The 15,039-nt window shown below is 38.1% G+C and overlaps 1 protein-coding gene across 5 annotated transcripts; it reads left to right on the plus strand.

The window, feature by feature from the left end:
- The first annotated feature begins 5,488 nt into the window (after window positions 1–5,488).
- LOC126601562 (probable RNA-dependent RNA polymerase 3) lies at window positions 5,489–13,295 on the plus strand. Of its 5 annotated transcripts, XM_050268285.1 has the most exons (9): window positions 5,489–6,141; window positions 6,501–6,623; window positions 6,736–6,885; window positions 7,060–7,177; window positions 7,292–7,421; window positions 7,693–7,767; window positions 8,413–8,602; window positions 9,109–9,307; window positions 9,405–13,295. In XM_050268285.1, the coding sequence occupies exons 1-9, from the start codon at window positions 5,631–5,633 to the stop codon at window positions 9,583–9,585; spliced, it is 1,677 nt and encodes a 558-aa protein (XP_050124242.1). In that variant the 5' UTR covers window positions 5,489–5,630; the 3' UTR covers window positions 9,586–13,295. The 5 variants fall into 5 exon arrangements, with proteins under 5 accessions (XP_050124242.1, XP_050124245.1, XP_050124243.1 ...); XM_050268288.1 differs by lacking the exon at window positions 9,109–9,307; XM_050268286.1 differs by lacking the exon at window positions 6,736–6,885.
- The last annotated feature ends 1,744 nt before the right edge of the window (window positions 13,296–15,039 follow it).

The raw sequence follows: 15,039 nt of genomic DNA on the forward strand, positions 1-15,039 counted from the left end.
GACCCGGAGTCCACGAGCTTGACGGCGACGTCTTGGCGGGTGTGTGGGATTATGCCGAAGAACACGGACCCGGAGCCGCCTTGGCCGAATCGGTGCGTCGAAGAGAACGAGTCGGTCGCTCGGCAGAGGGCGGAGGACGGAGTAGGAGTACCGGTGGGGGGGCTTGGAGTTGGATTCCGGGGCAGTCCGTTTCTGGGTGATTTTTCGAAAGCAAACCAGGAGGAAGAGGAGGAGAGAGAAGGCGGTGGTGGTGGAGGCGGCGGCGAGAGGGTGGGGGAAGCGGCTGCTGGCTGAAGACTAGCTGCGGGCTATGGAGATGGGGAGTGAAGGAATTGGCGCATCGTGGGGACCAAAGACAGTCAGAGGAGTTGAAGGAGGAAGAAGAAGAAAGTGTTTATAATAAAAAATAATAATATTTTAATAAAATTGACTAGGCTATTTTTTTTTAGGAGTGGAGATGCATTGGCCTATTACTGTTTATTAGGGTCTATTACTGTTCATTTGAGTGGATAAATGTGCTGGGTGCTGGCACAAAGTCCTTAGGGGTGGACTTGCTCTAATGTGTGATTAGCAAAAGCTAGAAGAGAAAAGAGAAATATGAGCTGTCTAATACAAAACAACTTATATGAAACATGTTTTTTACTATAATGAATCTTAATTTACTAAAATTATAATAGTTTTAAAAAACTTATACATATGATTGTTTTATTGAAACGTAACTCTGTAGTGGTGATGAACTCACATTTATTAAACGGGTGATTTAGGCTTTTGAACATCAAAGTTAAAAAAGCCGACATGAAAAGAAAAAGTTGAAAATGAAAAATAAACTTGGTGATGAAAGTATTGTAAACTGTGAAGTTACAATCTTGTCAAGGAAGCCATCAATGCTGATTGGCTTTTCGTGAAAAGCATTTTCTTACTTAGCAACAATATTTTCTTATGAAATTCTTGCCAAGGGGCGTTCTTGATTGTTGTAACACATTTAGTTATTTTACAAACACTTGGGCTTTATTTGAAACTACTTTTTCATAAATACTTATTTAGCTATTTTAGAAACACTTTAGCTCTCTCTTTTTCATAAATGCTTATTCTCAAAGACTATGGTTAGAAATAAACACATTAATCAATACTTAAATAATAAATCAATCATCAACAACCACTTCATGTAATTTATAAAATTTGGCTTACAAAGTTGATCTTGCATTGCTCATAGAAAAAATATATTTATAATAAGGTGAAGTACCGATTTAATTCCTGAATTATTTTTTTCGATAAAAGAAGTACCGGAATTTATTAAAAATCGCTAATTTCATCCCTACTATCATATTCAAAGATATTTCATCCAATTTTTCATTAACTTAAATCACTTGACACATTTTAGAGCATAATACCTTTTTTTTCTCGCCTATAAACCTTTAACATTTCACATAGATTGCGAATCTAATGTCTAATCTATCCTCCAAAGTTAACTATATACATTATTCTTTATGGAAAATTACCAATCTATCCTCAAATGTTATCACATACAAGTAACGTGACTTAAATTAACGAAAAATTGAATATAGTAGCTTCAAATATAATATTAGGGATATAATTGATAGATTTTTAGAATTCAATGATTGATTTTTTCTGAAAAAAATTAATTTAGAGACCTAATTTTCGTTCAGAAGATCATTCAGAAACTAAATTGGCAGTTTACCTTTTATAATATTGTCATGAAGAATGCATAATTGAAAATTTTGGATTTGAGATGAAAATCTAGAACCTTGAGGGACCATTTTTTTTTTTTTTTTTTCGTTTTTTGCAGGAAACAAGAGGGTCACTGAAGGGGTTAAAAATCATTATCTTGGGGATGTTAAGGAGCGCTCACGTAAACTTAATATTCGGAGACGCACATATCGAGTACGAAAACTAAATCATTTAAAGTATTTAAATATTCTTCGTTAAAAGGCAGGGATGATTGTAATTTCGGCCTTCGTGAAAAAGACCGAACTCAAATTCTTTGGTTTTGTTTTTGTAGAACAAATTGTTTGGTTGTGGAATCGATGATGGCTGCCAAGGAACCTTTCTTTATCCAAATCAATTGTCTCCCAATTCCCAAAACATATGTTATTCCATTCATAGAACTTATTACTTGTTCCCAAATCCCAAATCCCAAATATTATTTGGATTATTTCAAGTAACCAACAACGCGACAAAGATCAAAGTGTCTCCATCACCATAAATCCTTTATATGTTATATACTAAGACTTTTTATCACAGATGGTTATGTATGTTAACAATTTATCAATTTATCATTTATCTGTCGGGATCCATATTAATATCGTTCTTGCCGTTTAATCTGTCAAAATTTTGTTAGTGTGTTAATGTGGCATACGTATGAAATCCCCAAAGCCAATGACATTATTTCATATGAATTAATGACCGACCCAATTGATAGAAGACTAAATTGATGAGCTTAAAATATGAATGATCATCATATGGATGACATGTTAAAACATAAAGAACCAATTGTTATAAAAATCTTGTATGTTATTGGTGCTTGAAAAGTATTTCCTAGTCAAAATTTTATCGGGTGAAACTTTTGAACATACGATATTATTTACACTAAGGGGAGGGAGTGGACTTAGCCTCACAATATGCTAGCAATAATGTGGTTCAAACTCACATTTGGCGAGAATCGAACCTAAGACCTCTTATTTACAAGTGAAGAAGAATACTACTAGATCGCAGTACTAAGTGGCTTATTGGGAGAAACTTAAAGTGTGATTACTATTGACGACGCTTTAGCTTTTATGTGGAAATCATATTCTTATTCAGGAATGTTTTTACTCACTGCCTTCTTACTCAGTGTGCTTTGTTAGTTTTCTATTAACACATTCAGCTATTCTATAAGGGATAGTACTTTGGTACTCACTAGTGAGTGCTCATTTTGATTTGTACAATCGTCTTTTAACGCATCTTTTCTTGTTTTGAAAAAAACTGGACATCTTATTAATTTTTGTTGGACTTTAAAAAACAAAGAATGTATGACAATTTTTATTAGGTTAAATCAGAAAGTGAGTACATAAGTATTATCTTTTTAGAAACACTTGAAAATTACTTGAGACTGTTTTTTCACAAATACTTATTCTCATAAACTATACTTAGAAATGAGATTAAGCTTCAGTTGAATTGTTTTTTATTTTCTTTCTAAATGCTCGCACTTATAATTACTTTCACTAAAAACATGTTGAAATGTTTATTAAGAATTTTCATGAAAATAAACATTTGACAAATGTTTATCTAAAAAACACTTCTATGGCTCGAAAAAAAATCTCAAGTGTTTCTTAAAAAGGTAATTACAAGATGCAAAATATAATATGAAACCTCGTTTAAAAACCTTTTTAAATGTCTTAAAGCTCTTTTATAAAATTAATTTTGAATTGCATAAAGCACTTAACGTGCTTTTCATATTTCATTTGAATTTATAGTTTAAAAAAAATTCATCAAAATTACTTGCAGAAATAAAATCATTTTCAAACGAACAACTTTGTTTTCTTCAATTCCAAAATAAAAAAGAAAAAAAAAGGGGGAAATTTTATTGGAACCTATTCAACCTGTTTCTACACCCAATATAAAAAATATTTTCTTAAAATTCCTAATTCACCATTTGATTAAAACTGAAAAAAATAAATAAATAAACAAAACTGAAGTCTCTTTCCACACCCAGTGGTTCTCTTCCACCTCAAACCCCATGAAAGATTCACCGGCGATTCTCATGGCAACTTCAATTCAATTTATTTTAGCGTCACAACCACCTTATATGGCACACCATTTAGTTTCCACAAGTTTTGACTTCGAACTGTCTATACAAGATAAATGATCCCTCTTCAGCTTAACTCCTTCCTCGTCCACGACTTCACCATCCCTTCTCGGCCATAGACATTTGTGGTTATCCGCATTGTCGGCTCTGTACCACTCAGAAACTTGTAACTAGAGAGGAAGTTCTACACCAGGGTTTTCTCAATCTGCTTATCCTCTGCATTATCAAGCACTGTGCTTCGGCTTCTTGCTCTTGATCTTCACGTCTTTGACTGTTTGAATGAGTTGCGGCAAACGTAGAGCAGAAGCACCACACTCATCGACGTACGACTTTTGGTCTCCATTTGTATGGACTCGACGATGTATGCCAAACGCCTTGACATGGAAGTTGCAGAAATGAGCTCCTTCTTAGCCAAGGATTACTATGACACACCACTTGTGCAAGTTTCAATCGAAGAAGCGGTCCTAGGCATGTTTTCCGGCGAAGGGAGGGGCGGCTGCCACTCCTCGTCTTCACGTAGCTTTGACTATGCTTGTAGGCCTCTGATGCCGGCGTTATGATTGAAGAGTGTGAGAAATAAAGGAGGGAGTGGGACAAATGAGGAGGGAGATAATACGAAAGAAGAGGTGGTTAAGAGACGTCGGCGCACCGGCACCAGCGAAGAAGATGCCGAAAAGTGGTGGGCATATATGTGGGTTCATGTTCTTTTAATTTATTTTTACTTTATAATTATCGTCGGGGCAAAATGGAGAATTTAATGGCAACAATATTTAAGTTGGGTTTAAAGATAAGATAGTTGGGTTTAAATAAAATTTCCCAAAAAAATGAGAAAAATATGGAGGTAGATTCTCTGCCCTTCCACTTTCCGTACCCTACTGTTTTGTGTGGTCACGGTTAAACCATGTTAACATTTTATATTATTATTTTTTATAGAGATAATAAGATAAAAATAAATAATAATATAAAATGTTGATATGACTTAACCGTGACCACACAAATATGAAGGAACGAAAGTGAGAGGACAGAGAATCTGCCTTCGAAAAAAATTGGTTTTGCCAGAGGACAGTGACCTACTGTCAGTGACAGTCAGTCAGTCAGAGTCCTTTCCTAACCTTTATAATTTCAAGTGGAAAGTATCTCCATTAAAATCTGGTCCGATTCCAACAGGATCCTCCTCCTTGTCCTCTTCCGTTTTTTTATTTACGAGGTTAGAGCATTTATAAAAATACGTCAAATTTAAAATATTAAATTTAAATTTGATGGCTCACTTAATAATTTAAGATATTATCAATATTTTATATGTTAAAAATTATTTATTTATTTATATTTAAAAAAAAATATATAATAAAATAATATTTAAATATACTAGCATTTAAGATAAGACAAGTGGAATGTTTTTAAAAATAGTAAAAATCAAATTTGAAAGCAGCTTCAAATTTGATATTTCTTTGTCTATGTTAGCTTTAGCCATATTTTTCATATCATCTTTGATATTTCGATAGGAATAAATGATACGTTATTTGTTATAGTTATATGTCTATGTGATATTTTTAACATTTTCTTTGCAAAATGATTTTAATCTTATAATGAACTAATAATAATATAGTTAAAATTCATCTTTGATAAAAATTAAACTTTCATTCACAATTAAAAAGAATACCAGTAACCCATGGTAAAGGGCACGTCAAGACTTTGTCCTCAATTCAACGTCCACAAAATCAATCAAAAGCCCAAAGCAGCATTAGTGCCGTAGTATTTGCTTGCTCCAATTATTAGTGACGAAATCTTCATCTCCCACCAAAAAGAAGCAAGCTTGACAAACTCAATGGATCACCACCATCATCAGAACAACTGCAAAGTCAGTAACACAGAGTTCGCGGATGTTGATTTCGATGACCCCATCTTCTCAACTCCCATTCTTTCATCTCTCAACTTACCCCAACGCAACACCACCGCCAGCGCCACAGTTGCGCTGGCCGACGCCGACTGCCCACAACCGCAACTGCACGTGCCGCTGCCGCCGAAGGTGCAGCAAAAACTGAACACCATATGCGAGGAAAAAGAGCAGCCGCAGCCTGACGCCGAGTTGAGAAGGAAGCTGGGTTTGCTGGGCGAGGAGAAGGCACTCGAACTCCTCGGTGAAATTTACAACACGAAAACAAAGATCAGAACCCTCAGTGGATACATCGGGTTCATGCTCCGCCAAGAAAAATACCAATGTGCACCTCATTCTCCTTCTCCTTCTCCTTCCCTTTCCCCTTCTAAGTCTGCCCCCGCTGCTTCTTGTCTTCTTCACAGCCCGTCTTCTGCTTCCTCCATCACTCCTGGTCGTCAAGGTCAGATTTTTACTTCATGGGTTGTTTTGTTTTGATTAACTAGTGATGGGTTTTCTTTGCTGATTATTTTCGAAACCGATCTCTGATCTTTTTGTCGAAGAATGCAAGAATCCCACGTCGGAAAATTGTCAATTGATAAAAGGAATTACAATATATAAGAATGGCTTCTAATAACGCTGATGTCTTTTATGATACACCCCTCGTTTGTTATAGAAAATAGATGCAAGTTAGGACAATATCGGTGTGATTAGCAGTGAACTGTTATCATTAGTAGTGGACCGTTACGATAAGTAGTGGACCGTTACGATAAGTAATTGACCGTCTCTTTGAAATAATGACACTCTCTATGTGATTTGCAGGGAATACTAGTGGAGGACAGAGGGAACTGTATTCCTGTTTGTCAACAACTCCATCCAAATCTGCTCGAACTTCTCTTTTCCAAGTCCCATCATCTGCTCCGCATAATACATCTGCTCATCAAGGTCGGATTTTACTTCAAATTCTTTCATGGTTGTTTCATTTCTGATTGATCAACGTCGTTGCTTTTCTTTTAAATAAATAATTGTTTGTGAACCCATTTTTGGTTCTATACAGAGCACCTTGGGGACCGTGGAAGAGGGGTGAGGCCACTTTATTCCTCCTATCACTCGCTTTCTCCTTCAAAAGCTGCCAGTACTTCTCTTTTTCAAGCCCCCTCTTCTGCTGCTCCTTCCACGTCTCTCACTCCGGATCGACCTTTTCAAGGTCACACATTTTTCACTTTCTCGGTTTCAGGCTTTGCATTCATGGTGATCAACTGTTTTTTGTTTTTTTTGTGATAACTGATAACTATATATTTTTTAGCCGTTTTTGTTATTGCTGGCCCAAACAATAGAGAACCCACGTATCTGTTAGAGTCTTGAGTGTGTGTTGGTGCAGGTGAGGCTCTCACTAATCGGTCCGCGGACCAACCCGGACACGATGGGCGGGCACAATTGGAAGCTCTAGGCGAGCTTGAATTCAGGAAACAGTTTCTAATATTAAATTACGCCGGAGGGTATGCGAAAGTTAGACTCTGCCTTATTTGGTTCTACTTGTGCATTTCCACTCTATTAAACCGTGTACTTACTTGCTTTTGTGCATCTTTGTTTGTGTACGTATTTTTTTTCAGAGAGAAGTTAGAAAATGTTATAGCGCCAGAAACTATTAGGAGTTGGAAAGGTATGCCGATGCAGCAGTTTGAGAACACAGTTTGGGACGTTTTGGATAGCAAATATACTCGAAAGGAAGACCGACAATGGGTGAGTATCACTCTCAAGGCTGGTTTATCTTTAAATTAGTGAATTACCATAATCTTTGCTGGTTCGTTTTCACTCTTGGCCTACTTGTTTTTCAAATTCCTGTAAAGAAAATTGGAATTTTAACTCTGCTCACTGCCACTGGCATCCCAAAATTTTCACTGCCACTGCCACTGGCTTCTTTAGTACTGGCATCAGCCAACCTTATATCCATTATTTTTAGTATATATGCCTAATGCCCTAATGCCCCTTTCATGTTTTCGGTGGGATGTAGACTTTGGATTGGGATTCTCGACAAGCATACGTCTACCATTGTGAAGTCGCTGTGGATGGGAGCTACAAATTCAAGGTTTTTACTCCTACCCCCAGTATATGTGTGATCGCCCACAAACATGTGTCTCCATGCTTGCACATGTATAATTGTATGTCCACAAGGAGAAAGTTGATAGGTTACTTAAAGAACCTGTAGTATAGGTAATCATAGTGTAAGATCCAATAACGAAATGTGGTACCGGTACACGATACCAATAATCTACGCCTGTGGGTACTGAAGGAATCAGGTCTTCTGGTTAGGGCTTGTATTTCAAGTTCGAATCTTACCCATCTATAAGTAATTGAAAATTTTAACATCTTAGATTGGATTTCATGTGTGATCATTTGGTAGCAACTTATTTCTGCAATAAACCGGAGGAAACTTTCTTGTCATAACAGCTTAGAGTTCCGGTGATTTTGTTTCATTTCTTCAAGGATAAAGCTCCCACTGAAAATGGGTAATCAGCTGTTTGTAGTTCCTTTCTGGAAAATGCGTTTGCTTTTTATTGCTTGTTTTGATTTAGACATGGGAAACCTAGTATGTATACTATCAATTAACCAATTTCCACTGGATCCTATTGATTCAATTTAATCTAATGGCAGTACTTTTATGTTTCCGTTGGCAATGGTGACCACTTACTTTGCTGACGCTGAATAAGTGATACACTGTTATTTTCTTCAGGGCCCCTATCAACACACCACAAAAAGAACTCTCTTACAGAAAATTTTAGGAGATGACAGCACTTTAATGGTGAAATTTGCTGATGCGGTGAATGACAAAGATCCCGGGAAGAAAATGGGCCTTTATGTTAATTATAGCAAGGTCGCAAGAGAAGGGATTCTTGTTGGTTTGCGCCGATATTGTTTCTTTGGTATGCCTTTAATACCTTCTTATGGTAAATTTTGAATTCACAATTTTGAAGATGTTTTTACTTCCTTAACCACTTATTTCTTTCGTGCACTTTTCCTGATTGGGCTCATAAGTGTAGTTGCCTTAAATACAATTGTGAGCTTATTGCAACGCTTGAGTCGTCGTACCCAGTGCACAAGGCTCCCGCTTTACGCAGGGTCTGGGAGAGGTGAATGTCGGCTAGCCTTACCCCCATTTATGGAGAGGTTGCTCCCAAATTGCAATGCTTGAGTAAAAAAAAAAAACGTTTGTTAAATCATCATAGTTGATTTACGTCCCATGGTTTAGACTTAGGATGAGAATGATCCCATGGTTTAGACTTAGGATTTATGTCCAGAAACTGCTTTTTATGTTATTTAGACCCCTTATTCCTGGTGAAGTTTTAATATGCATTCGTTTTATTCAGTGTGTTGAGAATTCTAGTACAATTGATCGTTGTTTGTCTTTCGTAATATGGTTATGAATCAGTGTTCAAAGATGGTGGTAACAAAGAGAAGAAGAAAAACCCAACTTCATCACCTGTGAAGTGTTACTTTGTTCGTTTGGGCTCTAATGCCACAATTGACAGGGGTGGAGATTATATTATATCTAATAGAACAGCTCATAAAGCAAGATGCATTTTCATGCATCCACATACCGTGTCTAGTGTGAGCAACTATATGATTAGGTAGGTCATTGTTTATAACATAAGAAGTTTATTTTCAAATGTTGTATAGAAGCATTTTTCCTTCAGTTTCTAAACGATCATCTTTCTTGGGATTCAGGTTTTCACTCATTTTGTCGAAGACAGAGAGCTTAAATAAGAATTTGCTAGAGCCTACGTCGAAGGCACATTTGTTGGGGTTCAACCTCATTCGATACCTCTTCAGAATGGTGAAAGTTTCAGATAGGTTGGTGATGTGTTGGTCAGCATGTTTGCTCTTGACTAACATATCATCAACGTAAACTTCCATGTTCTTCCTAATCTGTTTAGTGAACATTGAATTGACCAGTTTCTGATAAGTCGCTCCTGCATTCTTTAGGCCAAAGGGCATGACTTTATAGCAATATAGTCCCCTGTCGGTAGTGAAGGCTGTGTGTTCTTAGTCAGGAGGGTTCATGAGGATTTGGTTGTATCCTGAGTAAGTATCCATGAAGCTCAAGAGTTCACACTCTGCCGTAGAGTCTATAAGTCTGTCTATGAGAGGAAGAGGAAAGGTATCATTCAGGCATCATTTGTTTAGGTAGGTGTAATCAACACACATTCTCCACAAGACCTTTTGGAGCATGAGACTTTTCTTGGTCGGATTCTTCTTAACAAGGACAACATTTACTACCCACGTTGGATAATTGACTTCACGGATGAAGCCTATGCCTTTGAGTTTTTCAACTTCTGCCTTCATTGCCTCGTACCGTTCATCGTAATAAGATTTTCGCTTCTGTCTCACTGGCTTGGTCTTGGGGTCAATACTTAAGTGATGACAGATGATATCAGGATAGATGTCTGGCATGTCCTCGTATGACCAAGCAAAGACCTTAGTGTTCTCTTGCAAAAAAGAGATCAATGCCAACTGAATGGGTGGTGACAAGGTGGTGCCAATCTTCACCATGCGATCCGGATAATCTTTTGAGATAGAGACATTCTCCAACTCTTCAGCGGGTTGTGCTTACTGGGTGAAAGAGTCATCTCGAGGATTGTCGGGTTGACTGTTGCCACCATGAAGATCCAAATTGGCTTCGTCTGGGCTGGTCTTTATGACTTGGTCATGTATAGAAAGGGTTTCCTTGGGCACATACATGTGTTTTTGCTTGACCGAAGTGTTGTAACATGATCGTGCACTAAGTTGATCTCCTCTGATGTAACCATTGCCATAAGAGGTTGGAAATTTCATCAACAACATATGTGTGGATACCATGGACTTGAGATCATTGATGCCTGTGCATCCGAATATGACATTGTATGTTGTTGGGCAATCAACCACCAGGAAGTTAGTGGTAATGGAATCTGTGTAAGGGCCTGTACCAATGGTAAAAGGTAAGTGTATGCTCCCCAAAGGTTGCACGATATCACCGGAGAAGCTTATCAGAGGAGAAATTGAGCGATCGAGCAAGTGTTCAGCTACATTAAGTACCCTGAAAGCTTCAGCAAACATGATATTGACCGAAGCCCCTTGTCTACCATGATTCGTCGCACTTCAAAATTGGCTATGTGAGCTTCCACGATCAGTGGGTCGTTGTGAGGGTAGATGATACCTCTTTCTTCCTCAGGGTAGAAACATATTGGATCCCAGTTAGGCTTTTGATACTTGCCTCCCCTAATGTCTTCCACGTGAAACACTTGGTGGCCAGACCTTAAAGCTTGTTCATTATTTTTCATGGCCCTATTGGAAGATTTAGATATAGGTGTGCCACCACTTATGGAATTTATCACGTTCACTTGGTGTTGGTTACGGTTACCCCTTGGAGGGTGAAAGAGGAATTGATCAATTTTCCTTCATGTGCCAAAGCTTCAATATGATCACGAAAGGTGATACACTTATCACCGTCATGGCCGTTATGCTCGTGGTAGCAGCAAAACGTGCCCCTGTTTTTCGTGGGCTTGTAATCTGGGTGCCTCGGCTTTGGCTTCGGTAGCAGATGTGCTATGTTGGGGTAAATGGCCACATATGTGGCATTCAAAGGTGTGTATGCCTCATACCTCGAGGTAGGGCCTATCTTGACATGTGCTTGACCCACTGTGTTGACTGCCTGGGGTCAGGGATTATCGTGGCAATACCCTTGGTTATAGTGGTAATGTCCCTTACTCCTTTTACTAAAATGAGACTGGTGAGGATGGAAATCTTTCCCTTTACCTTGAGATTGATATGTCTGTTGACTTGGCAAAGTATTAAGTAAGGCAGGGGGAGGCACCGCTGCAGTGTTTGGAAGGTTGAGGTCTTCTTATTTGGGTGGGTCTGGCTTCCACCCCCCACTTACTGATAGGGGATGGTTGTTGGGGGTTTCTCTTGGTATGTCATTGCCTCGGCGGAGGCATGATTATAAGCCTACGCCATCACCTCAGAGTAAGTCTTCAAAGTGTTGGCATTGATCATGTACTTAAAGAAACAGTCACGTAGGCCTGCCGTGAAAGCTTTGAGGGCAGTCTTGTCATCTACCTCGGCACAACAGGAATATTCATGGCTGAAGCGGCTAGCATACATACGTAATGACTCGTCTGACTTCTGGCGAATAGTGTACAAGTCATCCGCAGAGTGCAAGCGATCGGTCTGGAAAATGTGTTGAGAAACAAACAGTTTCCTCAATTCCTCAAATGAGTCTACCGTCTCAGGTGGAAGATGGCAATACCAGTTTAGAGCTCCACCAGAGATGGTGGAGAGGAAGAGAAGACATCGCTCTTCGTCGGTGTGCATCCGGTATGCCATGGTGAACTCAAAGAGGTTAAGATGTTCAATCAGGTCCTCATTTACAGTATAGAATTGCAAGCGAAGCTTCTGTTTTGTCTTTGCTTGGAAGGGGTGTCGAGGATCCTCCTTGTAAGAGGGTCATGCCTAGGTTGGTTCCAATCAGGTATCTCAGCTTGTCGTTCGGCCTTCAACTTGTTTACTTCCTTAAGGAGCTGTAGGACAAGAGGGTCCTGAGTAGAGTCATGTACCACTAGAGTTTTCTTTCGTAAATCTCCATCTCTACTTGGAAGTATGAAGGTTTGATCAAGAGCATGTGATTTTTCCCTGGACTCGCTGTACTGACTTCCAAGGTATGTCTGTCGAAACATCTCTGAGTCCCCTATACCTTCGTGTTTCTCTAGGACTTTTTGCCCCTTCCCCAAATTGGTAGCCGGCCTGGGACATAGGAGGGGATCGAGTCTTTCAGAGACCCTTGGGTCATTGATCTTTGAGCTTACATGGATGAGATTATCTCGACGTTGCTTTAGGAAGTCTTGACAGTTGCGAAAGACGGTTTTCGATCCTTTCACTCATTATGTAAGGAGGTGTATTCCTCCACTCTTTCTGCTTCGGGTCGAAGCAGCTGGGTTGAGAGAAGTCTTATGTTGGTCGCCATTTCGATGAGTAGCTCGCTCCTCAACAGGAATACCCATGTCGAGTGCAAATGACCCTCCGTGTTGGGGGGCACCCAATTAATGGTTGACTTCCACAAGGGTGATGAGCTCGTGTGTTTTAGTATATCTAGCATCATGGAACATCTCAAAGACCTTCTCATACTGCTTTTGGAAGATCTTATTCTTTATCGCTATTTTGTTGTTCTGAGCCTCCAACTCATCGACTTTAGCTTGAAGAGCAAACTTCTTTTGTTCCTTCTTTCATTGCTTCGCACCAGGTGCAAGAGGGGTGTCATTCTGTGTGTTATGACTTCTTTTGCTCCTCATGTTGGAAATGGATGCCTGATCAAAAGAAAGTGTACATATGGTGGAAACCAGCTTAACAAAGCTGAAGAGAGTGGGAATAAGTTTCGTTCCCACAGACGGCGCCAAATGTTGATGCATAAAATCAGTGAGGACTTTGGTACAATAGAAAATGTCAAGTTTGTGACCTTCGCTAGATTGCTCCGATCACTAGTATGGATAAATATGTAAATGGATAAAGATAGGGAAGCAAACATAATATGTACGTGGTTCACCCAGATTTGCTACGTCCACGGAGTAGATGAGCTCTCATTAATTGTGAAGGGTTTACACAAGTACATAGTTCAAGCTCTCCGTTAATGAGTACTAGTGAATGATTTAGTACAAATGACATTAGGAAATATTGTGGGAGAATAATCTCATTTTATAGAAGAGTGTTTCTAGCTTTGTTTTGACATTGACACGTGTCGTGTTGTGATTGGCTTCCGATGTTGACATGTGCCGCGCTATGATTTGCTTTCGATGTTGACATGTGTCGCGCTGTGATTGGTCTCCTGGTTGGAGGGAAACTCTTCTAGGTCCTTGATGGTATAACGTTGACCGGTGCTCGGTAGTTTCGAGATTGGTCAAGTATGATACAAACAAAATGTAATATGCGTGAATTGAAAAAATGAAAGTCAAATATTTGAAGTAAATGAATAATCTTAGATCATATTAGAAAAAACTCCTAATCATGATGGAAGGACCATTGCTACAATTGGGTTAAAATTGAGGGACCAGTGTTCAAATTGGGTTAAAGTTGAAAACCATTTCTTTAGGTGGGTTAAAGTTGAGAAACCATTACTACAATTTTTTCATTTGGTTTTCCATATGTGCCACTTTGATTCAGCGTCGCGTGCGTTCTTTGATAGAATTTTGACTAGGAAAGACTTTCCAAGCAGTAATGACATATAAAGATTTTATCACTAATAATATTTATGCTTTTAAGCCTTTAACGAGATGCCAGTTTAGCTTTCTATGTTTCAAACACATCAATTTCATCTCTGGTTTATTGGGTGAGTCATCAATTTCGTCCTCACAGTTTGTTCTATTAAAAGTTCCTTTGGTGGCTTGATGTAGCACACCTATGATGCCTATAAAAACCTATCACATTGCACCCATGTATAATATAAAAATTAGTATTTAAAATTTAGAACCCGTATTGAAAAAGGAAAAGCAAAGCTAAATTTAAAAGCCTAATAAAAGTGAGCCATCATGGATTCAACTAAGAAAAAAATTTGTTTGACAAAAAAAAAACGAAAAAAATTGTTTGACATAAAAAAACAAAAGAATTTGAGTTTGTTTTCGGTGAATTTTTGTTCTAGAGAAGTTGCAGAAGAGTCTATTGGACTTATTAGTTGATTCAGTTTTTCAACTCAATCATGTGCTACATCGTTGGTCATTTCCACCAAAGGCGAAATTACAATTTACATCTGCCTTTTAACGAAGATTATTTAATGTGATGGTTGTTCTATTAAAACATATTTTATTACCAAAAATCATATCCCTAGTATTTATATATCTTTGTGTGTTGAGAAAATTGTAGCAATGGTCCATCGATTTTAATCTAATTATAGTAATGGCCACTCAACTAAAAATCTTGACTATTGGTCCCTTAACTCATAAAAAGTGCAACCATAACCCTTTTCGTCAACTCCGCTAGAACCTTCGTCAAAATAAGTCATTTAGGTACTTGGAAAGTATCTCCTAGTGTGTGATTAGCAAAAGCTAAGAAAAAAGAGAAACATGAGCGGTCTAATATAAAAAAAACTTAAATGAAACGAGTTGTTTACTATATAGTATCTTAATTTATCATAATAATAATAATTTAAAAAAACTGATATGTATGATTGTTTTATTGAAACATAACTTTGTAATGACGGTGAACTCACATTTATTGAACGGGTGATTAGGCTTTTGAACATCAAAGCTAAAAAAGCCGACATGAAACGAAAGAGTTGAAAATGAAAGATAAACTTGGTGAGGAATGTATTGTAAACAATAAAGCTACAATCTTGTCA

This window comes from Malus sylvestris, chromosome 15, assembly GCF_916048215.2.
Source record: "Malus sylvestris chromosome 15, drMalSylv7.2, whole genome shotgun sequence".
NCBI lineage: Eukaryota > Viridiplantae > Streptophyta > Magnoliopsida > Rosales > Rosaceae > Malus > Malus sylvestris.

Coding starts and splice junctions, on each gene's coding strand:
- LOC126601562 (XM_050268285.1), top strand. CDS start 5,631: ATGGATCACCACCATCATCAGAACAACTGCAAAGTCAGTAACACAGAG. Junction 6,142..6,500: donor CATCACTCCTGGTCGTCAAG/GTCAGATTTTTA, acceptor TGTGATTTGCAG/GGAATACTAGTGGAGGACAG. Junction 7,178..7,291: donor ATATTAAATTACGCCGGAGG/GTATGCGAAAGT, acceptor ATTTTTTTTCAG/AGAGAAGTTAGAAAATGTTA.